Source organism: Sphaeroforma arctica (genome assembly GCF_001186125.1).
Source record: "Sphaeroforma arctica JP610 unplaced genomic scaffold supercont1.58, whole genome shotgun sequence".
Lineage (NCBI taxonomy): Eukaryota > Ichthyosporea > Ichthyophonida > Sphaeroforma > Sphaeroforma arctica.
In genome coordinates this window covers 137,152-164,651 of record NW_014040500.1, presented here as the reverse complement: position 1 = coordinate 164,651, position 27,500 = coordinate 137,152, and the positions used below count along the sequence as shown (strand labels likewise).

Genomic DNA, 27,500 nt, shown 5'->3' with positions numbered 1-27,500 from the left:
TATCTATAAATCTATAAATATATATAGTACTATTCCAAACTGAAGATAATGAGGTACTTTCAATTTGCAGTAGCCTCGGGGTCTATCGATAGTGGAATGTGAATTTTTAACTGCGGCAAATATAAGAAAGTGAAGAGCTTCTGCACTGGGGAGCTGAGAACTTATAAAGATGATGATGACGTACGTCTTATCCCACAGATGCTCCGTGTATCTACTGAAGTACACGAAAAGGCACGGTACAAATACCTGAATGGCACAGCAATGACAGCCGGTGCTCGGATGTGCGGCGAGATCATGAGTACTGCAAGGTCATTCGTAAAGTTGTCGAAAAAAAATCGGATCCAGCTGGAAGGGGAACCATCTAAATCGTTTCCGTCGCGTAGACTTGCCCAGCATACAGTTTCTGATCTTCATCGCAAACCCTGGCCATGTTCATTGGTCCCTTGTGGTGTTGGATATGGCCAAGCAACTGGTATATCCTTGCGTGCCAGTGTAAATTCTGGATAGCATGTATGGTTCAACGACAACGTACTATTACAAATAAAGGATTGAGTCAACCCTTAACTTTAAGCGGTCTAGCGAGAACCCTCCAATTCATCTTGAGGTATCAAGCCAAGACAATATTTTGGGGAACTATCTAAATCATTTCCGTCGTGTAGACTTGCCCAGCATACAGTTTCTGATCTTCATCGCAAACCCTGGCCATGTTCATTGGTCCCTTGTGGTGTTGGATATGGCCAAGCAACTGGTATATCCTTGCGTGCCAGTGTACATTCTGGATAGCATGGATGGTTCAACGACACCGTACTATTACAAACAAAGGATTGAGTCAACCCTTAACTTTAAGTGGTCTAGCGAGAACCCTCCAATTCATCTTGAGGTATCAAGCCAAGACAATAATTTCGACTGCGGTGTACACACACTGCTTAATTTGCATTTATTTTTAGTGAATCCGCGCCAATTCCTAGATCAGCCCGTTGAATCAACTATTCAAGATATATATAACGAGAGAACACGAATTCACTCATTCTTCTACTTCTGTTGGAATGCAGTTAAGCAAGATCGTACCTCTATGGATAATAATACTACATTAGAAGATGTTGCTGTCGAATCAGACGGTTTTCACATCTTGGAGGAAGACAAGAGCAAATCCAGTGTTGTGGACCAGAACCAGGATTTCGAATCAACGAGAGAGACCGTCGATGACTACATCAGTTTGAGTGCCGATTCAGAAGCACGATCTACTACAGGATCAGAATCTGAGACAGATATGTTTCTGACTGATGGTAGTATCCCAATAGAGGAGCTGTATGAATACGACAATGATCAGAACATACAGAGAAGCACGAGTTGGTCTGAGCTCAATGAAACTTCAGGGTGGCAGGATGAGCTCCCGAGTAAAGAACTCGTGGATCAACTTACCCACAGGTTCCAAATCAGTTCTAAAAGAGAAAGGGTAGAGGTGCTATCACGTGTTATCCCTTCTATGACAAGAGATGAAAGACCAACCTTTTTAGAGGGTTTTCTCCAAGATGACATGGCCGACTCCAATAGCATTCAGCTTCTACAGAATTTGATTTCGCCTGTAAATCCTGGAAGTCTCAGAGAAAGTATATCACGAGCAGACAAATACAGGGAAGAATAAAAAAGGTATGTTAATTCATTCATTCGGTTGTTAAGTATTTATGTCGATTATTATTTTTGCAATTATGTGCAGACTATTGCGCATCTAATTCTGCATGACTTTTATTCTGATTATTTGAAAGAATGCGTACGACCTAGATCAATTTGACTTGTAGGGGTTGAATTATATTTTGCCTCACATTATCTTCTAGAATTCTTCGCAGTGAGTGTTGTGTGTATATCTCGGACCGTGATGGGTTGGAGCACGAATCTTACGCTCTTTACCTAGGAACAGTGAAGAGCAACGTGACATTCAAGGATGAAGATGTTTTCATAGATGCGGTGTATGCCCACGCCTAGCGAATGCGGAAAGCTGTATTGTAAGTTTCAAGTGATAATTTTGATGATAGTGGCGTGCACATTCTTGAGCGGTTTTGAGTTAGTTTATCGTCGGTCCCTCGCAAACTATTTAATACTCTACTATCAGTAGGATATATTATATCCCCACAATACTGTGCTAATATACTATACAGACTCCGTGATAATGGCGGAAAGAAAGAAACCGCGGAGACGATATATGTGCGCTACGCCCGGCTGTGATTATCAACACAACGGTGTGCCCGTGTACGTGAGAGGGGGCTATAATTGATGTGGAAATGTACTGTAAGTAAAGATCATTCGAAAGATTGCGATAGAGAACCAGCCTCAAGGAACAGAAATGTACAACTCAGACATATGAAGTCCTCTCGTTTTGGCAAAACACTCGAAGTATTCAAATTTGGTCAATTTAGCAGGTGAGAGTTATATTACCCCCGCTGCAATTTTATCACACATGCTCGTTTAGATACCATCTACCTCATATTGATAATACCTTTATATTCTCCCTTCTCTCAACTACAGCGCCGCTGGTCTCAAAACGAAGCTCGATGATCCGAATGACATTAAAAGGGGTCAAATGCAGAACTTCTTACTTTCTGGTAGGTTTCAAATCAATTACTATTTTATTGTTGTTGGCATTGTTACCGTGGTTGACAAATATTAGTTATCGATTGCCTTTTATATATCTATAACCTTGCACTCATTTTGATACTTCATATATGCAGGTCGCATGGACTTTTTGTCGACAATCGTGTCAGAATATCCGCGGTTCCCAGAGTTCGTTCGAAAATGCTGTGAAGCAGATAGATATGGAACATATATTCTCTCTTTAGTTAAATGTGGTTGTGTCCAACAGAAAGATTCAGTGATGTTTAATAGCTCTTACTTTGCGCCATCCGCGTGCAAGCATTTCTGGCGATATTCTAGACATGTGAGCGTGCTGGACTGTACTTTTCTGAAAAACGATCTTCGAGGTAAGCCTCGCTGCTGTTTTAAATATTCTTCATTTTCTAGCTATTTTTTTTTTAAATCCGGTCTGGCATCATGTATATTTATGTCAAAGAAAAATCACCAATCACCATTGAAGGTGTTATCGCTGTGATGACTTGCAAGGATGCAAATAATCAAAATGTTCCATGCGCATGGAGTCAACTACCGACAGAAAACCACATCGGGTGGGACAGCTTCTGTGAGAGATAAAAGGTAGATTTCCCGGATTGTAAGATTGCTATCGCAGACAAAGATAAAGGTCTGATAAAAACAAAAGATAGTCATCAGTTCCCGATAGCCAGGTGTGTTGGACCGAATGCTAATCTCAGTTTATCTCTATTGATAGGCTTCTTTATTCTCTTTTATTTCCACGTTGAATACTAATATCAAAATGGTAAATTGGCTACTTGCTATAATTTATGGGCTAGGTGCGAGAAACACTTTCGTGACAATGTAGCGACACTAGCATCGAAAAAGGGATTCCAGTACAATTAAGAAACTCTGGATGAAATGTACCAGTCGGCAGTCACACCAGTTGATGAGGAATTCAAGGTATGCTTTTTTCTGTAATTCTGTAGTGTAGTTATTTGTGAATTACCGATATGTGCAAAACCCTGATAAGCTGAGAACAATTTATAAATTGTATTTGCTGGCACACACTTCAGCACTACATTCAAGAAATACAGAATCGAGGACACAAAGAAGTCGCCAGGATCCTGCTGAAGCATAGAAAGGAATACACTATATTTGCACACACCTCTGCAGACCCTGGTGAGTTTGATACTATCGCAGCAGCAGTGGGTGGGTTGAATTCTTTTATACTGTGGATATCGATCGCAATAATTATATTTTCTAATCAATTCGTACACATACTAGAAATCAATATTTGCAGGTTTGGCGATGTGACTTCCAATTCAGCAGAACAGACAAACGGCGTACTCGTCCTGTTACGTAGCTTGGGACCGGTATGTTTGTGATAAACTTATGTGCTTGAATTGATATGTTTGTGATAAACTTATGTGCTTGAATTGATATGTTTGTGATATATTTCTGCGCTTGAATTGATGCATTTATGAGACATGTATAATTCATACTTCGCATCGATTAACGCTTACTCATTACTAGGTGAGTTTCAACCGAGGATTCTTGACGTACGTTGCTGATAAGTTCTATCGTCGACAAGTTGAGTCTTTAAGCCTATATACACTCGGTCATACACTGACCGAAACCCGCACTACAACACATACAATACATACGGGAGTTGACTGGTTCAAAGATCAAAGTACTGCTGACTAATGGTACGTGTCATCTCTTAATGAGATAGAAAAGGTACTTGTTATTTCTTAATGAGATAATTATCTCTTTAACAAACTCTGTTCCAAACTCTCGAATTACCACTGATGACTTTTCTACATGGAATTACTACAGTTTCAAAGGACTGTGTCATGGCAACTATTCAAGACTTGAGAGACGAACTCGTACATGGTCGGTATTCAGTAACGTTGAAGTCTAATGGTAGGTCTAATGATTTTGGTTTGTTTTGCGTTGTCAAGCATGTTAATAACCAGCCACTTCTGTAGGCAGAATTCACATTAACGAACGTTTTATTTCACACACTCTAGGTGTATCGGTTTGCGCATGCTTGCGTCGAGAAGCGTTGGGAATGATATGTGTACACGGAGGCAGAACTCTGATGACATTAGCATTGGACAACTCCCGGGAGTATGATAAATTCAAAGAAAAGTACAACTTACAAGATGAGAAATGGTAAGTCACTTGATTTTACTGGTTTCACCTATTTTAAGTTTGAGCGAAATTCCTCTATATTTACTATATTTCCACCATTGTTTTAAATGTTCAGGTGCAGCCCTGTATTTCATATCAAGACACACGTGAAGCAGTATTCGGAGACTCTTCAAATTCCAAATGAACTCGATATCGAGAGCAAAGTATGTTAGGTATATCCTCCAAACAATCCTGGACATCGAGGGCGTAAAAAAGGTCGACGTGCCAGGAATCGACGTGAATACAAGCGCAAAGAAAATCCACGAATATGCAAAATATGTTCGGCGAAGTATCACACTGCCAAGACTTGTACATCGTCAGAACCAGAATAAAGAAGGAAATTAATTCGCATGTGAAAAACTTGTATATGAACTCTATCACAAGCTTTCTCAACCCGCCCCTCAAAATCCACTATTTACTACCCTAAAATGATGTGATTTCACTAATCACTACCCCTAGAAAATATGGTAGGGTTTGAGGATATATTTACTAAGTGATCGACAAGAAAACGTACTGTTGTAATCGTCGGGGTAGTGATTAGTGGAATCTACATATCCACGGGGTAGTGTTTAGTGAATCCCCTCTACATATAAAATATATACTTCCATTTCGTATTTGTTGTTACAATAAGGTTGTCAGCGCGATTATTAGTAGTGGAGAATTTTTTTTTACAAGGAATTGAACTGACGCCGCCAGACATAAATACAAACCTTCCAAAATACCACTGACCTATATTTTATTTCTTTTTGTTTATACCCAAATATACATTTGATCTCTAAAACAAAGTTAAAACAAAGTTGTATAAAAATACTTCATTCCTAATATGTATACCATTCCCACACATTTTAACATACCCGGAATCAAGCAACATTTAGAATAGTAAAGGGCAAGAACATATTTTTCTAATATGGGTTTTCGTATTTTTCCAAATTTTTAATAGATCATTAATAGTATATTTCTATCGATCTCAAATTATTACAGTAATGTTATATTTTATTTCTAAAATCTTCTTTTATTTGTTTATAGAAAATAAAGAGCAATCTTTAGAAAGTTAAACAGGTGGACAAGTTGCCGTGTGAGAGGCCGTACTCCGGCCTCGTTGTTAGTGGATACTGAAATACTAATTTCAACAATAGTTCTGATTGGTAATGGCCATAGAATAGCTACCTGGGATATGGCACACCGCGGCAGACATGAGTGTGATGGGAGGACTTGGAAAAATTGAAACAGGATCCGGCCAGAAAAAGCTGACAGTATATAGTGGGAGACCCGTAGACAATATGTAGTCATTTTCTCGATTGCCTAACAATTGAGGCTAGAAATAGATAGAAAATTTTTAGAATTTTATTTAACACTCGGCGCATGAATTAAAAATGGCAAGATATCGCACTAGATCACTGTCGACCCGATCACGTACATCGACGCGGTCACGACGTCCACGCGAGTCCAGAGACAGAGAACCTCGCCCACCACAACAATACCGTGAGGAATATCATCATAGAGATCAACACACAGCACATGTCGACCCAAATGCTGGGCTCAACACGACGTACCCGAATTACACCACTCAGGGTGGCGGATACCCCTGGTTCTGGCAACAGCAGCATCAAGTACAACCACTAGGCCATTTACCACAGACCTATCAGTGGCCTATGCAGCCACCTGGCACGGATAACCAGCAATGGCAAGCAGGTTGGCTGCCTCAAAATGATACCTATACATTCCCAGGGCAAATACCCTGCCAGGCTAAAACAGTGAACGGCAAGAGTTTATCATTTCACATACACACACAACCAGCGCTTACCTCAAGAGTTTCAAACGCACCACACCCAAGCACAGAATACAATGCAGGAGAAAGCTAATCAGATGAAAGCACAGGTTTAGACATTAATCGAGGATAACAACCGGTTGAAAGCGGAAGTAGCAACAGCGGCAGGTGAAGCACGAGGTACGAGACCAGCTCGACGAGCTGATATGGAGAAGTACAGTCTGCAATCAATGCTCCCAACACCCTCCGATACGCAAAAGAAATCACTTGAAGAAGGTAAAATGGTTACTTTATCGCAAGTGAAAGTATTAGTTTGTGAAGATACAGACGCAACACGCACGGACTCAGTAAAAATCACGGCTGATGGTGTGAAGTTAGAACGCCAAAAAGAAAAGCTGAGCTCGCACATAGATATTATACACATGTCGTTGATATCAGTTGCGTTGCTAATGTCATTCACACCTCAGCTAGTGAACGATACATCGGCAGTATATGATCTCCTTCAATGGCTAATCAAGGTGTGTGAGCAGTGAAATGTGTACCCACCAGCAGCTATCCAATGTATAGATAATAATCACCGCAAGGCTTCACCAATCTACGACTATTTGTTCGTTGGGTACATTTAATCCTGAGATTAACATCACGTGAAGGCCGCCTCATAGATCACTCATGTGCAGTATTCATCAATCACATAGTCTATGCACATGCGCACGCACACGTCAGAAACAAGTAGAGACATGCTACGTGTTCAACAAAGGTCATTTTCAAGATCCTTGTCCAGATGGTCGCAAACACGACACACCTACCAAGACTGCAGCTGGATTCAAGTGACTTAGGCACGCAAGCTCACACTCTTCTACATCCTCGCGCACAGACTCCCCTGATCATAGTCACACACACACCATTAACCACACACCAAGCGTTCCTGTTAGCAATATATCACAGATAGGTTACCCTGACAAGAACTGGGCACAGGACACCGAGATACTGGGCGTAAAAAACACCGCGCACACACCTATTGATGTAGAACAACTACGACTCCACTTGGAAGGTTACGATGAAGTAAAAACGGCATGTTAAGTGAATGCTTTAGAAAATGGAGTCCGTACAAGATACGAGGGCCCAATCAGCACCATCACATACCCACCGCACTCTTCAGTCGAAGATAACCCGCAGGTAATGGTTGACAACATCCAGAATGAGTGTGATCTTGGACGCACACTAGGTTCATACACACAGAAGCAGGTAAAACAACTGTCGTTCTCCCATCGGTCTTCTCAGCAAACCAGGACCGAATAACACGGTAAAACACAGGGTATTTCATGACCTATCATACGGTAAGGACTCTGTGAATGAGCACATCCCACCAATGAAGTTCAGCAACCCTACACTTTTACGCGTGATCAAACATCTCGCGGTGTAGCCCGTCGGCACACGCATGAGCGTGCTCGATATATCATCAGTGTTCAGGCTGCTCCCCATATGGTCGTGGCATGTACTACTACTTGATTTCTCCTATGTGAGTATGTATTACTTCGAGGCCACCCTACCATTCGGTCTGGGTTCCGCTCCGTATCTATACTAACAACTGGGCGCAGTTTTGGACTTCATAGTCATAACACACTTGGCTTTATGGATACAGAGGTATGTGAACGGTTTCCTTGTAGTACACAACACCACGGACTACAGCATCGCCAAAGGTGAGAGTGACAAAATGCTAGCGTTATTTGCTTGTCTAGGGGTGCCCGTGGCTTAACACAAGACTATAGCAGCCGTGACTAATGCAGAATACTGTGGTGTAGTATTCGGTTCCATATGCTATACTGTCTCAATCACAGAGAAAAAACGGGTCAAATACGAAGCACTTCTACTCAGTTAGTTAAAATGTTCCAGAGCAACAATCAAGAAATGTCAACAGCTGGCCGGCTCCCTCAACTGGCTAGCAGCGGTTCTACCACAAGCAGCCGCGCTAATGCCAGCCGTGTATACCTTGCTCATCAACGGTCCAGGCTATCACCACGTACGCATCCGGCAAGAGATACGAGACGCAATCGGGGAATGGTATAAAGTATTTCATTTGTCGAACGGCACTAGGCTATTGACATACCCTGAGAAAGCAGTTGGTTGTTATGTCGACGCTTGCACAGCACATGGAGGCGGAGGATTAGACGCCTCAGGGCGATGGTTTTATATTGAGTGGTTACTTCATCATAGCCGCTACTGCGGACATTAATGAGCTGGAGTTACTCACACTAGTATACGCTGTGTCCATATTTGACCAGGAATGGAGTGAGAGATTGGTTAATATGTATTGTGATAACACAGCCGTATGACAAACCGTTGCGCGCAGACAATCAGACGCCATAGACATGCATAGATTACTCCAAATACTAGCCAGGATAGAAATACACTACGATATACATGTATCGGCTCAACATGTCAAGGGGATCGATAACGGCGTCGCATATGCGATCTCGCATACTGATGACGACGAAGCTAGACGCCTGTATCCTCGTCTGAAACACAAATCTGAGCCCCTCCGCTCACTCGCGCTCCATAGTGAGCAGAGCTTCGCAAAGAGATATGCTCAGCGGAGCAATTAGGTAACACTACTGTGTACATATTTTATACTCTTTTCCTCTCTTTTTTTTTTGTAAATAACTCTGTAAATGATTAAAAATACTCAGCGACCAGCAACAATTTGCTCGTGCACCTGGGCTTCTCATCTGCCTCAACCTTCACCCACGTCACAGACACAACGACCCTACCATTCGGGTCGGACAAGTCCACACCAGCAGCCTACAGTGAGCAAATCAACGTCGTCTCCCTGAGAAAATACATGGACCAGATGGCCTCTTTCGGTCGAGCGCTACGGACATCCACTTCGGGTTTAAGCATCTAGCGGCGGTTCCTGGATTTCTTGTACCACATGTGAGAGACTACAGGTCTCAGGCCAACTTTGAAGTCATCAGAGTTAGCTCACTCCCGAGAGCTAATCAAGTTGCTTAAATTACTCCCAAGAGTTGAGTTATTACTTAACCGACTTCCGAGAGCAGATTAAGTTTCTCAACCGATTCCCGAGAGTGGATTAAGCCTGTCAACCGCAACATTTTAATAATAACTGCGGTTCTATGTGAGTCACAACCTATGCAGAAAGGCATCATCTGATCAGCGTGAGATTTAGTTGCAGAGAAGTTGAAATGGAAAAGCATTGAAGTGTTAAAGTGGAGTTTTTACCCTGGCCAGCCCAAGCGGCTGAACACTAGCACAAACACCTTAGGTAAACCAAAGGTGAGGTCAGAAATAAATATATACATTTGCACTTTATTTAAAGCCTACTACATTGCACTCTTAACATATGAAGTAACAGACAAACACGCATATCTCCCGGAAAAGACGGCAAGTTCAGACGTCCCAACAATCACACAATACAACAAGCTAGTGGGTCAGCTACGATACCCTGTAGATCAAACACGAGTGGATATATGCTTTGCAGTTTTGATTCTAAGTCGCTATCTGATAGCACCTCAGTACCACCACTTCAGAGGTGCCAAGCGCTGTTTGAAGTATCTTGCTGGTACTCAAGACTTCGGACTCGAATAAACGAACAAAGAACCATGCATTCCCTATCTGAGTGCAGACAGCTTTGCTAGCGATGACACTACAAGACGATCCACCACCGGGCGAGTGGGCACTATAGCAGGTGCACTATTCATGTGGGGAACACACTTGCAACGACTAGCAACAACGTCTACAGCAGAGGCAGAATACGTAGCACAATCTGATACAGCCAAAGACGCAGTATGGGCTAGGAATCTCTTCACAGAATTCGGCATTCCGCTCGTAGAACCCACCACCATAGAACCGGACAACAAGTCAGCAATACTGATGGGAAATGGTATCACGAAATCCCGCCGTACAAAACATGTCAATCTACGATATCATCACATCAGGGAACTCACATAGAACAGCACCATCAAGCTGAAATACATACCATCAGAACAGCTACTCAGTGATTTCTTCATTTAGTCACTCAAAGTTTACCGACATACGCGACAGACTAATGACTCGGATGCCAGTATCAACATAGTTCAACTTATAATAAAGGTAAGTATTTTAAGGTAAGCAGGTGTCAAATGCTTTGTGCTTCTATCTCTGACTGCTAAATATACAGATATATCATACCGTGTAAAAAGAGTGTGTACAAACTGTTTGTATTATATGTAAAAATAAAAATAAAAATAATGTAAACGCAATATATAACTATATATTTGTTCACATAATTGTTCCTATCGATAGACACCCAAGTATTTACTTGTGCGACTGTGTTTTGACATAAAATACTCTGAAGTTAAAGTTGATCCCGCAGACAATTTGTATTCATCGAGACACATAATATTAGTAACTTAGTGGTTCTTTTTAATTTTTATGCGTGATATCGTAAAAGTTGCATACCTGTGACAATTTTTATAGAAATTCACTCGCAGGATACAAACAAAATTGTGAATTTCGCAGCCCACAGGCCCTACAGGGCCCTCAACCTCACACTGTCTCATCGAGACAATACTCAACAGCACCAATTCGTAAACGTCTTCGACAAATATACATTGGTTCAACGCTTTGAACGTGCGTCCGTTGACCTGCACTTGAATATAAACTCGGTTAGCAGAAGATAGAAATGGGTCCTGTATCGCCATCACTGCCCTGATAGTGTTAACAACGTGAAGCTCATATCCGACTCAGACACCCTCACATCTCATACACGTTGAGTCACGGACTCCCATACCCCGTGGTCATGCTCTAGTTCCGGTGTCGCGTGCTCGAATGAGTATCGTGTTGATGTGTGAGAGACTACAGTAGTAGACGTATTTCTATATACGTTAATAACGGTTTACGTCGTCAGCCCGAGAGTAATTTGGGACTTGTTCTCAAATTAATATAAGTGTAGGTGGGTCAGCCCGAGAGAACGTAAGAGTAATTTCAGACTTCTTCTCAGATTATTCTATTTATAGAATACGGGCCACCGGTTAGCCGAGAGCCGAGGTCCGAGACTGAGTGTAGTAACAGAGAATATGATATATTTATTTCTAGAAAATATATCCGAGTGCTAAAATGTTCTGCATAAGGTTTCTCATACTGATCATATGAGTTTTTATCCTGGCCAACCCAAGTGGTTGAACACTAGTACAAACACCATCAGTATATAACTGAGGGTGAGATCATAAATAAATTCCATTCGAACACACCGTACTTTAAATACATTTGCACTTTATTTAAAGTCTACTACATTGTACTTTAACAATGTGTACCTCGGTAGCTTCTGATGGTGGTACAAAGCCGTCGTCCTGTGCTATCGCATTCACCTGTACACCTGTGGAGTCGGTCGCGTGGTTGCAAATTCCCTACCCGGAGTGTTGTTCTGCCCCTGTCCTGAGGTTGGAGCTGCGGTCGGTCTGTGTGCAGGTTGTGCGTCTCGTGACGGGCGGTTGTTGTCATACGGGCGCGCCCCACCATATATACCCCCTGGTTGCGACGCACGAAAATGATGACATCGCGGAATATGACGTGAACCCGGTGGAGCTTGTGCCTGACATCCAGCACAAGTCGTAGGTGGTGTCGGTTGGGGCCGCTGTGTCCAGTTCTGCGACTGTCGTCGAATCGTCTGCGGGTTAGGGCGGCTATTGGTATAATCACGAGCCACGTTACTCGTTAGACCCTCCCTATTAGTTCGGTTCTGAAGACGCGCAGTAGTGTGCTGCTGTGCGTTCTGAATGTCGGGGCTCAACAGCTGCAGAAGCTCGTGTGTCTTCATTAATTGCCATTTCGGAAGTAATTGTAGAGTATGTTCGTACGTCCGACCATTGAGTGCTTCCTCGAACAATTGTACAATACAGTGGTTTAATAAGTTCTGTTGAAAGTCTGCATCCGCTTGACACCGTTCGCGTGCCCTCCTATGGTTTCCAGAAGCTGTGTCATTTGTTCCATGATGGGGAATGCATGTTCCTACTGTGGCCCTTGGCCAGCTTACGAAATGCGGGATCGACAGTGGCTTGCGTTTCATGCGAGCAGATCTGTTCGATTTGTAATTGTGGAGTCCACATCTTTAATCGTTCAGAGTTGTCTCATATATAATACAATGTTGATTTCTCTGCCTTAGAGTAAGATAATACCTTATGGAACCATGTAAGGCTCCAACTCTCATCTAACCCCGCAATTTGTGCGTTCTTAAAGGCCTCAAGGAGAGCCCCTCTCGTATCCCGTTCCATGATGTCATGCAAGTGGTATCTGTTCGATGGCCAATCGGGCCATGTACGTGGTGACGGTGTGGGACGTTTCTCCACCGGTTGGGACTCTTGCGTAGCCCGAAGCGTTTCTATCGCACCCCGAAGAGCTTCAGCCCGAGTCGTATCATTGTCCTCGATTGCTTGGCATAGCTCGTCGCTTAGGTGTAGTATACGTGCATGCAACTCCTCCTCCTCGGACAGTTGACCCTCCGACCCAGGTGATACATATCCGAGTCCACGATGCGGTCGTGTACGGCCTTGGATACGGAGCGTTGGGTTGTCCTCGTTGCCCAGTGACTTGTGCGCACGTTTGTGCGTGCCAGCAGATGTCTCAGTAGCGGACAACAATGTTGTGTACCGCTCTGAAGATATGCGCTGCAACCTTTGTTCGTACTTCTCCAAAAGCGACTGTTGTTGCACCATCAGCCCGGTCAGCTTCTGTGCGGAAGACTGGTCCCGTGCCGTACCCTTGTTGTTGGTACGTCGGCGGTGACGTCTGCGCTTGTTAGGTGGAAGGCGTGGCTGGTCATTATCCGAGTATGAGGCCCCGAAAGTGCCCGAGGACGAACAGGAAGGCAGTCCATTACTAGCTACATATTCACGAGTATTGATCTGATTCCGGTCCGCACGCAGGTCGGGAACCCCTATGGACTCACTGTCGTATACGATGTCCTCCCCAAAAAGGCCAGTATCACCCCTGGGTGTCATTGATGCCTGCCTATCGGTAGCAACTGTCTGGTGACAAGTCTCCTTCCGTTCGTGTTGTTGCTCCGCCTGTTCTTATACTCGGCTTACTGGTTGGCCTGGTCCGGATTAGACTGGCGACGCTTCGTATCGCGTCGATCAATGTCGTCTTCATCCCGACGTTCAGGGGTAAGATGTTGCTGACGATGACTTTGGCGTAGGTCAGACATGGTATTAGAAGTGTAGTTCAGTGGATATTTGAAAATATGTGTGGACTAGCTCGGAATAGGTTGGGTATAAATACCTATTCCATCCTAGAGATCGTCCTTCAATTCAACAAACCTCGACACAGTCCTTGAAGAACGGGTAGATCCTTTCTCTTCGACTTCATTCCCTTACAGAGTGGCAGTAGAGACGTGAGTACAACTCGTCCTCCATCCCATGCCCTACGTCGAAGTGCGTGCCGAGGCACACCCCGCTCTTATTGTCTGCTCCTCTTACTCCGATGGGGAGTCGTACCCACCTTCGGTGTCCTACCGCTGCTCCGGAGAGAGCTCCTATACTCTCTCCTTACTCCCCCTTCTTCGCTGTTGTTACTCCTCCGAGTCTTGTCATGTGTTGTTGCGGTTGTCGATTTGTGTTTTCCTATTGTATACATTATGCTGTACTAGCTTACGCTCCGTACTCACGAATACAAGACACCTTGTTCGTTCTATCGAACATAATTTAATATGGAGTTTTGGTACATCTAGTGCTTCCTAACTTCACGTTGTGCAATTTCTGTCTAGTTCCCACATATACTTCTTGTGTTATATCCCGGCCACATTCTACAAACCTAAAGTGGCTCTCCGGTGTGCTCTGATTCCTCTAGGTATATTTTAGTTTCCTATTTCCGCAACACGCAACAACCACTTCTACTATTAACCCCTCGTTTGATAATGGTTATACGTGCCTTCTCATGGAGATTCAATTAGCTCGAAGTCACTACCACTTACCGTAATAAATCTTGCACTTCTCCCCTATTCTATCTCTTCTGTGTACTCGTTTCGTGAGGCTGTAACTGTTCGCTAACACACTTGCCTTACTTTTCTTCTGTAATGCACACGGATACCCTGAAATGCGCATATAACTGTTTCCCCAATTCTATTATCAAACTCAACAGTTACGAAATTTCCTTTGTTGTATCAGGTACACACTATCCTTGCTTTCGTAGTGTCTCTCGACAGCCGTATACTCTACCTATTCTATGCCTGCTTAGCCCTTTCTGTACCTATGATTTAGGCCCCTTTGTTACCTTCGATCGTAGTCATCACTAACTATTTACACCTTGCGCGTGTCTTTGTATTAAAATCAGACCGCATATCTTCGAGTGTTATCCGCCAATATCCCTAATATAACGTTCGCTACTCCACTTACGTAGTACTCTATTGACTTCTTCACTTCATCCTACCAATTAGGTCATTCTCGATCTGTACATCTCTCAAATTCCCTATCATCATTTCTAATAAATCTCTTTGCCTAACGAAGTTCCTTTCCTGACAGGATCAAACATGATACTTGTACTACAATACTACACACACTACTCTCACACCACGACACTCAGTCACTAAAACCATCCCTCAAAAACTATTTCTACTTATCTGCTTCTTCCGGTGGGTCGTTTGTCTTGGTTATTTGATCCTCCTGGTCCTGTTCATGACGCTTTTGTGCCTTTGATATATTCTTTTGTGTAGGTTGCTCTTCGGCTTTGGCCGTAGTTTCATCGTCGGTCTTTGTGCTTGAGGCCCAAGTAACGTTGTATGACCGTCCGGTCAACCTAAAGCGTTCTAGATGTCTGGTCATGTTTATCCTGTTGAATCTGAAGCTCCTGTTGTTCACCACGGCTTCCTCTTGTCTTTCCCCGCGGGTTTGCTGGTCGTTCGGCCTTCACGGTTCTTCTGTTTCACTGCTACTATCCGACATTAAAGGTGGCATAGTGGCACAGGCATCGCAACTCGTATACCCAATGTCCTCTTCTTCGGCGGGTAGATTTTGAAAGATGTCGTTATCTTGTTGCGACATCATAGTGTTTCTGTTGTAATTGATGCTCTTCCTACTTTCTTTCGATGTATTGTTACGAAAAGAATCTAACAGTTGCTATCTAACTTCTAAAGGTAGCTAATACTTGATTACTAATAATCTAACAACATGTACGGTAAGTTAAAAATGTAGTAAGTATACGCTAAGATAACTGTATCACAACGTTCTCCCTCAATAGAGAGAAAGTCGTTGTTCTTTTATTAGTAATCTAAAAATCCTGACGACTCTAATTAATGAGTCATGTGCTGATTTATAATCGCTGACTTCTAATTGATGAGACATGTGCTGATTCTGTTAATCGGCAAAAACCAAGTTTATCAGATCACTCTGATAAACTGTAAAAAAACTCTAATAAACCTAAGTTTAACCCTACCTAGTGTATTCCGACCACAAAATGCTTTTTGCCAACTAACATGACTATAAGAAGTGCTACAGTGACTCGATGATATCAGTCAGGCTCAATATAAATTTATCGAAGAATCGGGCTATACGAATCCCTTGCAAACAAAGGCATGAATAGTTACCGGGCAAATCTGCACCTTTCGGAGACAAATAATTGGCGATAGGGAGGGAACGGAACATGGTTGGACACCAAGTTCAAAATCAGTTTCCAAATCCTACAACGAGTTTGCTCGTTTCTATGTGACAAACTATAATCTGGGTGAGAAGGATGACAGAGGCGACTCAATTGTGATCAATCTTGCTTTAACACAACAAGCGCGGGTCGTGCATTTATATGTGGAAGAATGGGAGACCTTCATATTGAAGTCAAGCGTTGCAAACAGGGCGTCACTCGTGGAAAAATAATCAAGACTTGGTAGCACAAATTGAGGATGGTTTTTTTACGTGATCGACAGTGTAAAAAACTACCATGTACGTCTAAATCATATAAAAGCATATAATACAGTGTATTGATCGGACCCGAGCACCGTTAAGAGGATGCGAACTGACGATGGACTATTACCGGCCATTAAACGTGCAACAAAAAGTGGTCATAACAGTGTCATACAATTTAGAGCTAAACACACAGATGTGACAATGACAATTGCAAGTGGACGAACAGAACAGCAAGTGATTGAGGATGACGGCACAGAAGTGCCTGATACGCCTACCTTAGTAGCCGCCACAACTCTACCTATAGCTTCTTCAGCTCCAGCAGTAGCCACCTCAGCCCCAGCGGTAGCCGCCAATACGCCTGCCTTGACCGCCAACGCACCGGCCGCTTCCACGCCGCTAATCGTTCCAGCTAAACCACCTGCGGCCTAGAGTCTGATTCATTCCTGCTACTGAAATGAATTTGGCAAATTCTTCGAAAACCACCCATGACTGAACATAGCGCAGGAAGCAAACCATCTGATTCGCATTATGAATAAGATTACGAACAAGGTTACGATGGTTACAACGTACTTCGTGACCGGTATCAACATTACCCACAGCATAACCAGCAATCATTCGACCAGCAGCAATATGGCCCGCGGGGACGTCCTCAGCAACAATCCCATTCAACGGCAATAGGAGTTATGCCCCAGTTTATTAGCAATACCACACATAAACATAACCAATACGGACCATTGTTCGAATTTGCACATAATTGAAATCAATACCCACAGAATAGACAATTGTAAACAAAAACAATAAAGTGTGCATGTATATTTGTCTATATTATTATGCAGTGTCATGTACACGTATATGTATCTAATTACCTGAGTAGAGACATCACTGCATACCACGTTCTATATGTATATACAAGGTATAATATACTACACGATACATAAAAACTAACATACTATGCAAATACAATCTGATGCATCGATGCTTCGATGCATGAACATTATATTTACATCATATATTACCATGTACTGTCGTAATAAAGTGTGCATGTAACAACACAGTACATAAATACTAACATACTATATCCCAATAGTTAATATGACCATTTTAGGACAAATGGTGATACCCCTGTTAAACTAAGCACAAGAAATGACAGAAGGATTAAAATTGGTAGGATCAGGATTAGCAACAATGTAACGTTGCCACCTATGGTGTAATAAGACAGAAAGTAATATAAACTGGTGTACCACGTATATTTATCATATTTCGTACACCTAGCCACAGACAGACACTTAATACCTTAAAGTAGGGATTGCCTAGTCCGAATACTACACTTCCGTATTTGTACTATTTCTACTTTGTCTCCCATGATCAGTTTCTGTCTGTTGCCTTGGAGATTCGACGCCTCAACTCAACAATGCAGCATCCTACTTGTGGTTGTTGCTAATATTATTACACTATTTGAGAAGGGCCGAATGCGGCCCAATCACACGGCATTTCCTCGTCGTGTTCAACTATCTAAAATCCCCTTTTATTTACTTCTAAATATCATTAAAAGTATATGAGACCAAGTATAAAATTAAAAGTTCAAAAAGAAAATAGTTTCCAACTATGAAAATACTTTTAAATATATATAAAAAGTACAAGATCAGTATTATAAAAAACCGCATATTATATTATGAAACGTTTCATTCTTTTGTAATGTCAACCATGTTTACCTCTGATTTACAACAATGATGGTGTCGTAAGTACCGAACTATTCGGTAATGTTCCTGGGCGTTAATAAGAGTGCGAGAACTTCTAAGTGTGGGCGATAACTTATAAGTGTGAAAACTAATAAGTTTGAAAAGTTCTAAGTTGTATTGTGCGGTTTGTTGGCGAACGGCCGCGCAGGCTCAAAAGAAGAGGAGGTTGGTGTATGATTGGTGCTTTGCAAACCGAAGTGCGGGGTAATATGAGCTGGAGGTTGGCAGATGACGATATATGTTGAATGGACTTGTGGGCTCGAAATTGAGAAGATACACGATTTGATTGGCGGCAGGATTCTCAAGGAAATCCTTCGGAGATAGTATAAATACGTGGTTTAGTTCATTCAAGAAGTTCATTCTGCTAAGGTAGACGTTTATTCAACAATCGAGGAAATAAAACTAAGTTCACCGTTACATTGTGTTTTGAGTCGATCTAAGATTACAAATAAACGTTAGTGGAAAATGGTTTACAAGAAGGATAATGCAGCTGGGACTGGGCAACCTCTATGGAGATATGTGTATGTGAGAGGGGAACCGATGACGACACTTATGCATCAATGGGATTACGTCAGGGGTACCAAGGCTTATGAGCTCGAGGCGAAGAAAGGAGGGTCCCGCCCAGCGATGGCTCTTTTGAAGGAAGTTACACCGGAGACGAAGTCGAAACTAGAGGGCTATATCAGCAAGACTGTTATTGAGATGAAGGATCTGTACATCGCGGCTGCAGCATTGTATCCAGCGTTTAAGGACCCATTTGAAGTGAGTGGAACCCAGGCGGATTTTGCGAAGGCAATAGGAGGGTGGTGATCCAAGCCTGAAAGGTTATTGAGCATCTTCGTGAGATTTATTACTATGTTGCTCGGTATGTTGCGGCGAAAGCTGAAGCAAAGAAAGTACTCCCAGAACGGGATCCATTTACTGAGGTGCCTTCTGAGGACGAACTAGGAGGAAGTCTAGGGACAGGGACAGCAGTGATAACAGCGAAAGTAGCGACAGTGAGGATGAGGATGCTAAGAAGAAGAAAAGAGTGCCTGCAGTGAAGGTTGCTGCAGTAGGGAAGAAGACTGATGCATCAGACAAGCCAAGGGCAGCAGCTAAGTGGAAGATAGAGGCTAAGCAGAAACGGCGCGAGTATGATGCTTTGTGCAAGGTGATTCGTAGGAATGCTAAGAAAGCGAATCAGCATGGGGCACGCAGGATGGTTCCTATGCTGAGGGATGATGACTATGTGGATACGCTGCTTAAATTGGCAAATGATGTGAGATCTAAGGATGTAGTGATGGAGGGTTTAAAAGGATTGACTGAGCGGTGTATAAGTCTGTTGAAAACCTTATTTGCGAGTCGCAAATCGGAGAAAAACATGGTTCTGAGGATGTTCGAGGCAGGAGGGTTGGGGCAGATGCTGGAGCAATTGTTTGAGATGAGAGAAGACGACAAAGCGCGTCAAGAAGAGCGGGAACAAGCGGGCCGTAGACATCAGGCGAGGGTAGCCGCGAGAGCAGGACAGTTGCAAGTAGCTGCAGCTAGACAGGAGTCGAGGGTTTCAGGGATGACAGGTCTGAGAGGGGCGTGCTTGTTTTGCAAGCAGGATGGTCACTATGTAAAAGAGTGTCCTGTGTTGAAAGACGTGGTGTGTCATACGTGTAGCAAGAGAGGTCATACTGCGAGATTCTGTCCTATAACACGATCCGGGGGTAATGTAGTGGCAGCAGCGTCTGGGGAGGTGCGTATGAGTGCAGATGGGACACCTGAATTGTGACATGCGGCGGCGGCTAATTATGAAGGACCAGGCCAACCGTTGATCTATAGTTATGTGGAGAGTGAACAGTGTTATGACGATATGTTTGTTGATCAAGGCGCCGATAGGTCGATGATTTCTAAGGGGTTGGTAGAGCGTCTGGGGCTGGTTGCTCAGTATGATTTGTATGGAGAGTGGGTACGGGATTTGGTGCTCCGCTTTATGTGGAATACAAGGTGCGAGATGTTGAGGTTGTTTTGCCTACTTTAGTAGGAGAAAGGAGGGTTAAGTTGGATATGTGGGTTATAGATTGGATTCCACACAATGCGGGTATGTTGTTAGGTAGACGTGAATTGAATGGGTATGGATTAACTGGGGCAGTACTCACTAGGCAAGGGGTGACTAAGTATACACTGTTTCCGGTTGAGGTGGTAAAAGAGAAGCCATCAGACTTTAAGACCTGGCTGAACAAAGAGGCGTCTGAGCCGGTGTTAGATTATATTCAGCATGTGGCGGCGCCGTTATTATATCAGCGAGCAGAACCGGTAACATCATTTGATAGTATGCAAGATGATGGGGGTTATGATTGAGGTTATGAAAGTGATGGATCCGGGGGTGAGGACGATTATCTAATGTTCAATACGAGTGGCTTAGAACTGTTGGCTGAAGAACTGGGGAAGTCTATGGAAGAATTGGCAGAGTTGGTGGCGGCTATTAGGAGAGTGGCGTACAATGACAAGAAACCGAAGTTTGTGAAGGATCGGATGCTTAAGCTTCAGATCAAAGAAGGAGGGGCGCCTTTGAGACAAGTATATGCGAAGAAAGATGTGCGATTTATAGAAGTGATGAAGAAGAAGGTGCAACTATTGCTTGAAGCTGGGTTGATAGAGTGGGTGCAAGATACGGATTGGCTTACAGTGCCGAAACTTGTGCCTAAAGTGCCGGGTAGTAATCCCAGTTATGAGGAACCCAAGGATTGGAGGATGTGCATAAATTATATGCGTACGAAGTATCAGCTAGATTCGGGTACATATCCGATACCAACAGAAGATGAGTTTCTGGCAACAGTTAAGGGGCGCAAGTGGTGAACTAATGTGGACGATGAAAATGGGTTTGGGCAGTTAATGATAGAGCCTGAACTGCATTTTTGACGCCCTGGGGAGAGAGATTCCAATTTATTGGTATGCCGTTTGGTTTAAAGGAAGCATCATTTGTGTTCCAACAACTAATGGATGAGACATTGGAGGGAATTAAAGGAATTAAGACGTACATTGATGATACTGCGCTAGGTTCGGATGATCCAACTGAGCATTGGGATGGTATTGTGGAGATGATCAGGCGCTTTGAGGCGAAAGGGATACAGTTGCGGCTGTCAAAATGTAATTTCGCGTATCGAGAAGATTCTATAGTCGTGATGGGTCGAGAGGTTTCAGATAAGGGTTCGATGATAAGTGAAGTAAAGCTTCAGGCGTTATTAGATATGCCCAGGCCCAAAACTAAGGCCGAGGTCAGGTCGTGGTATCAGTGTTTCGGATGGTGGGCGAGTTACGTTCCGAATTTCTCAAATGTGTTGGCTCCGATTAGTGATCTGACTAAGAAGAAGGTACGGTTCCAGTGGGGTCCTGAGCAGGAGAAGGCTTTTCAGTCGGCTCGGAAGATTTTTCAGGCGAAGACAGTCTTGGTAGAACCTAGACAAGAGGAACAACTTAGGTTGCAGACAGATGCGTCGGATTCGGGTATAGGTGCTTGTTTATGTGTGAGAAGAGATGGAGAATGACTTCCTGTGGGCTTTGTGAGTTCCAAGATAGATTTCCATGCTAATTTGTCTCCGACAGATAGATAATTGTTAGCGCTAGCATATGGGGTTTTGAAGCTCGCGGGTTTGATTAGGATATCGTACGAGGTGCGTATAGTAGAGATGGATCATCAGCCTTTAATTGTTGTGGTTCAGCTGGTAGAGTTTACGTCGGATCCAGTGGGTAAGAGACGGTACAGGAATGATATGTATGTACGATCGTTTGATATGGATTTACGGTACCTGGAAGGGCCAAAGAACAAAGTTGCGGATGGACATAGTCGTATGCCGTGGTGGTTGGTGGTTTGATCCTATTATGGTGCATGTGTCGGTAGAGGGTGATAAGTTCGCTGCATGTGCAAAAATGGGTCTGCCAGAGATTGATGAAAGTGTGGATTTGTCATTTGATAAAGTCTGCAAGGATGTAGAAGACAGGAGGGTCCGGCTGGCGGTGGTTATAGAGAAACTGCGAGTGTTAGAGGAGAGTCTTGATGACAAGGTCAGTGCCGACTTCAAGGTTCGTGTGGGTTTATTGCATCCGCAGGCTACTGCAGTGATGGAGAGAGGTATTACTAAGATGTGGGATCCGGATGTAATGGCTAGCAAACAGCTTAAGTGTATTGGTCTAAGTGTATGGTCAGAACTTGTTCAGCCTTTGCAAGAGTACGTTATTACGCTGGTGCATCAGACTTTAGCGCATGCTGGGGTAGATAGGATGTGGGAGTTCCTGAAGGTTAAGTATGGAGAGGAAGTGGTTGAAGAGTTGTGTTGCGTGTCAACAAGTTGAGGGGCTTCGTGGGACTACAGGGTTGTTAATGCAGCTTGAGAGGCCGAAAGGGGTTGCAGTGTGTATAGGCATGGATCATTTGACCTTGCCAAGGACAGTTCACGGTTTCGAAGGTATAGTAGTGGCCATAGATCATTTTCCGAGGATAGTGTGGTGTCGGCCATACACGTTGGAAGAGAAGAATACTAAAGGGGTATTAGAGTTTCTTCAACAACAAGTGTTGTCTTGGGGTACACATAAGAAAGACACATAAGAAAGTAGTAATGGATGAGGGTGGCCCGTTCGCTTCAGCAGATATGAAAAGTTTCTGGGCAGAGAGAGGTGCAGAATGCCATTACGTATCAGTAAATAGGCATCAGGGCAATGGTAGGGCAGAGAGGGTCTTGCGTACGATTCTGGATTGGCTTGCTAAGAACTTGCCGGTAGGGGAGGAAACCTTATGGCCAGCATATATATATTCAGTTATGTTGGCGAACAATGCGACAGTGAATTCGGCCACGGGTATCAGCCCATACTATCATGTTACGGGCCGGCATTATACGGGGCAGGTTGATAGAATAATTCAAGCGAAGTTGTTAGAGGTGATAGGTTCTGAGCTTCTGAGTGAAGCTGCTGTGCGGGATAGATCGGTGGCCATTGGAAATGAAGTAGCGAAGGAGGCGAAGGCAAAGGCGACAGACAAGAATAGAAAAGAGGCACCAGATTGGCAGCCGGGGCAGTTGGTTTGGTATACTGGTAGGTCGAAGGATAGTAAGTTGGCGAAAACCTATTTAGTGAGAGGCACGATTGTTATGAGGGAACACTTACAAGGGATGTACAAGGTCAGAATTAATCGGAAGGTTAAGTCAATACATGTGGATCAGCTTAAGGTGAGGTTAGAGGATCCGAAGCATGAGTCCAGTATTAGAATGCGTAGGAGGGAAGCTTGTTTGATCTGGCTCCACAATTATACCGGTGAAGGGGCAGCTAGTGTTACAGAACTTGATGAAATGGTGGCAGTAATGCGATAAACAACGATGGGGAGGACTTGGTTATATGCCATGAATTCAGCTTTTGGTATATATGTTGATACGATAGTCAATGCGGCGAAGCGAGGTGAGAGTAAGGGCGTGGTAGAAGATACTTTGGATTTGGCTATGAAGCATCACTTCAATAAGAACAGGTGGAACAAGTTGCAAATGTTCTTCCAGGTTGCGAGGGATCCGATTTTGCGGAAGAAGCAGTTGAGTAAATGGTTGAATGAATGAACTCGACACTAGTGTCTTGTTCATTGGGGAGGTGTAATGTCAACCATGTTTACCTCCGATTTAAAACAATGTTGGTGTTGTAAGTACCAAACTGTTCGGTAATGTTCCTGGGCGCTAATAAGAGTGCGAGAACTTCTAAGTGTGGGCGATAACTTATAAGTGTGAAAACTAATAAGTTTGAAAAGTTCTAAGTTGTATTGTGCGGTTTGTTGGCGAACGGCCGCGCAGGCTCAAAAGAAGAGGAGGTTGGTGTATGATTGGTGCTTTGCAAACCGAAGTGCGGGGTAATATGAGCTGGAGGTTGGCAGATGACGATATATGTTGAATGGACTTGTGGGCTCGAAATTGAGAAGATACACGATTTGATTGGCGGCAGGATTCTCAAGGAAATCCTTCGGAGATAGTATAAATACGTGGTTTAGTTCATTCAAGAAGTTCATTCTGCTAAGGTAGACGTTTATTCAACAATCGAGGAAATAAAACTAAGTTCACCGTTACATTGTGTTTTGAGTCGATCTAAGATTACACTTTTAAGTTTTTATCTACCCCCTAAAATCCTTATAACCAATTAATCTACCCCCTATTTTTATTTATAAAATTATACACACAAAGTATATACTACACACATACATATCATATAGTCGTATAGTTGAGACCGCCTCCACAGTTTTCGAGCTCACAATGTCAGGCGGACGTTGTTGTGTGCTAGAGTGTGGTAAGATATGGGGGAAGGTGTCACTACACCGCCACAGGAGTGACTGAGACCTTTCATTAGAAGGACGAATCAAGATAAATAGGAATCTCAAAGTGCGTAGATTGCGGTTTGAATACGATGATATGACAGACTACAAGAAGGGTAGAGTACCTAGAACGGGAAGCGTCCCAGGACTCAAGCTTCCGGAGCGGAGAGTTGATGCATCAGCTGTTGAGAGCCATCATGTGCAATCAGTATATAGTAGAAATAAATCAGTATATAGTAGAAACAAACGTGTTCAGTCGAGTAGCAAAGTACGTTCATAGAACGTTCTCGATACAGAAAATCAAATTCGTTCGTTAGTATATAGCGTAGAAAATACAACTACAGATAAGAATTATGGTGCAGGTGCAGGTGCTTTGTATAGGTGCATGTTCAGGTGTTTGGACCGGTGTCGGCTTGGTGCTGCACATATATCTGGTGCCCTTGGCATCGCATTGAAGTCAGGAAAGGGAAGACTGGGTCGCCATCCAGTCGTTTGTGCTGAAAGTATTCCTAGTGCCCTTAGCATCGCATTGAAGTCCGGCATGTGGGAAAACTGGTTCGCCGTGCAGCCATTGTCTCACTCTGTGGTCGTGCTGCTGTTCTCCGTGCGACGATTCTGGTTCTTCAGCTTCTCCATCTGGTCTCCTATTCACCCACTCAAAGAAGCTTCTGATTTCGTTGAAAACTTTACACTGCTTCGCATGAGACTCCACCGGAACAGAGTGAGCACCACAAGCAGGACATAGCTTGCAAAAATATAAGAACGCTGTCAATGGTTCGAATACATAAACTACGTCATTAAGCAAACATACGTCGAGCGCTTCAGACAGATACGCACGTGCCCCCCCAACGAGAACATTGCAATGGTTCGAGCATATATAATACGCCAAAAAGCAGACATACATCGAATACTCCAGATAAACGCCATAAAGTAAACAAATGTCTAGCGCTTCAGACAGATACGCAAGTGCCCCCCCCCCCAACGAGCACACCAGAACCTTCTAAATGGTTCGAATGCATAAACTACGCCAAAAAGCTATTCCCAGTCTGGCAATTGGCTACAAGATATACTGTTAATAGTGGCTTTGTAGTTCACATACATTCATATATTTGGTTATGTTTTAATTCGCCAAAACCCGTATCTTCCGTCTTCCATATGGCTACAAGGTGTACTTTAGTAATTGTTTTATAGTTTTTACTGATATATCGAGTTATGCTGTAGTTCACCAAAGCGTTAATTTTCAGTTTTGCATGTGGCTATAAGGTGCACTGTTAGTAGTGACTTTGTAATTTCTAGCTTGAAATATTTAGTTATATTTTAGTTCGTCACAACGCTTATATTGTCTAGCATATGGTTAGAAGGTGCACTGTTAGTATTGGCTTTGCAGACTTTACATTGATAAATATACTTCTGCTTTTGTTCACCGAAACGCTTATCTTTCGTCTAGTATAAGGCTAAAAGGTGCACTGTTAGTAATGGCTTTGTAGTTTTAGCATTAATATGTAACTATAGTTTATACATTATGATATATTTAGTTATGCTTTAGTTCGCCCGACCATGGTATACTCCTGCTCTCGGCCCGAGATGAGCTGGAACTTCCGTACAGTTGACGGTTCACACATTGCGCTGAACATCTCCGCGGCCTTCTCCGTATTCTGAAGTGTAAAGAAGACATTCGATAAGATTTGGGGTTGTAATTTAATTTTCGATTTGGATTTGGAAATGAATTGAAAATTAAGTTTTGATTTGGGTAAAAATTTGAATTTGAATTTGAATTGAAAATTGAAGGAAAATAATTTGTGGATTTGGACGTGGATATGGATATGTCAGCTGTACTGTTCGATGTGATGTATGAGGTGGCTGTATACTACTACGAATATACACAAGAACATATGATTGCCATGCCCTAATGAAAATATTTTATTGCGAACAATCGACGGGAACGATATCCATCGATGTGAGAAATGATGTGTATGTACATCTCTCACAAAGATTATTTCGAGAGATGTGAGTGCATTTTGATGGCAGCTCTATTGTTCGAAGCAAGAAATGGGGTTGCATGTACTAGTACCATTTTTCAGCACACAAACATGTAATTAAATTATAAGGCTCACTAGTACGTTTTATAGATCAAGTATACAAACCCACGGTTTATTCATTTGGTCATAAAGTGTCTAAAGACACTAGTGTTTAAAACTTACTGGGCTTACGCTAGTACATACATCCTACATGATTACTTCCAACATTTACACACAGATACATGTCCACCATCTATACCATACAAAGGCCTTTAGTTGTCGTATATACTAACCTCATGCCTGATCTTGCAAAACTAGTAGTGTTGCTCTTCAAATCACTAACAATTCCGGTCCAAAAGTCTAGGGCACTGGTGGTACCTACGGTTTTCCCTGTACTCTAGCGGTCACACCTCAGCCACTGCTTTAGCACCCATACTTTACATAAGGCTCTAAAAGTGACACATTAGATCTTAGCATGTGTTCATAGAAGGATTTATAATCTAGGTGCCAGATAACTATACCGTTTCGTACTTACATAGGCTCTCAGGGCTAGCACTCACAACATGCAAGAACAACTAGCACCATGTTTTAGGACCGGTACATACCTCATACATAAACTTGCGTCCACCTCTGTGGTTCTTCAAAGTTACTACCAATGCAGCCCCTGGCGCCAGCAGATCTTTGGCCGTTGATACAATCTCCATACAATCCGTGGGAGGAATGTTCATATCACACACCAACAAATTGAACCTGTAGAGATAGCATTCAATATACACAATTGAGTGTAAGAAGCATGGATTGAAGTGAACATTCGTATCTGAGGCTTAAGTTCCAAATGAGACAGATACACATACTCTCTTGGTGAGGAGTGTTCATGTCACATTCTAACAGATAGAACCAGTAGAATAAACGTGTGAGTAGGAAGCCGTTTCTTCATACCAATTTTTGTGAAGTTTGTCTATATATATATATATATATATATATATATAACTACTACACACACAC

The 27,500-nt window shown here is 43.0% G+C and overlaps 5 protein-coding genes across 5 annotated transcripts; 2 read left to right on the top strand and 3 right to left on the bottom strand.

The window, feature by feature from the left end:
- Positions 1–1,072: 1,072 nt before the first annotated feature.
- On the top strand, positions 1,073–6,638 carry SARC_01485 (hypothetical protein; the record flags this gene model as incomplete). The annotated part of the gene is made up of 7 exons (XM_014304817.1): positions 1,073–1,428; positions 1,836–1,967; positions 2,524–2,600; positions 4,420–4,506; positions 4,614–4,758; positions 4,853–4,940; positions 6,348–6,638. The coding sequence occupies 7 exons, from the start codon at positions 1,073–1,075 to the stop codon at positions 6,636–6,638; spliced, it is 1,176 nt and encodes a 391-aa protein (XP_014160292.1).
- A 5,265-nt stretch (positions 6,639–11,903) lies between these two features.
- Positions 11,904–13,536, bottom strand: SARC_01484 (hypothetical protein; the record flags this gene model as incomplete). Its single annotated transcript, XM_014304816.1, has 2 exons — positions 11,904–12,615; positions 12,752–13,536. 2 exons carry the CDS (start codon positions 13,534–13,536, stop codon positions 11,904–11,906), a joined length of 1,497 nt encoding a protein of 498 aa, XP_014160291.1.
- A 1,608-nt stretch (positions 13,537–15,144) lies between these two features.
- SARC_01483 (hypothetical protein) lies at positions 15,145–15,354 on the bottom strand (the record flags this gene model as incomplete). Its single annotated transcript, XM_014304815.1, has 1 exon — positions 15,145–15,354. The coding sequence occupies one exon, from the start codon at positions 15,352–15,354 to the stop codon at positions 15,145–15,147; it is 210 nt and encodes a 69-aa protein (XP_014160290.1).
- Positions 15,355–16,530: 1,176 nt separating this feature from the next.
- On the top strand, positions 16,531–16,857 carry SARC_01482 (hypothetical protein; the record flags this gene model as incomplete). Its single annotated transcript, XM_014304814.1, has 1 exon — positions 16,531–16,857. The coding sequence occupies one exon, from the start codon at positions 16,531–16,533 to the stop codon at positions 16,855–16,857; it is 327 nt and encodes a 108-aa protein (XP_014160289.1).
- Positions 16,858–26,011: 9,154 nt separating this feature from the next.
- SARC_01481 (hypothetical protein) lies at positions 26,012–27,248 on the bottom strand. The gene is made up of 2 exons (XM_014304813.1): positions 27,101–27,248; positions 26,012–26,132 (listed from the first exon to the last, which is right to left on the bottom strand). Exons 1-2 carry the CDS (start codon positions 27,221–27,223, stop codon positions 26,013–26,015), a joined length of 243 nt encoding a protein of 80 aa, XP_014160288.1. The 5' UTR covers positions 27,224–27,248; the 3' UTR covers position 26,012.
- Between the last annotated feature and the right edge of the window lie 252 nt (positions 27,249–27,500).

Excerpts from the sequence above, each read along its gene's own strand:
- SARC_01481 (XM_014304813.1), bottom strand. The coding sequence starts at position 27,223 with ATGAACATTCCTCCCACGGATTGTATGGAGATTGTATCAACGGCCAAA. Across the intron at positions 26,133-27,100 it reads GACGCAAGTTTATGTATGAG|AATACGGAGAAGGCCGCGGA; the intron begins GTATGTACCGGT and ends TTTACACTTCAG.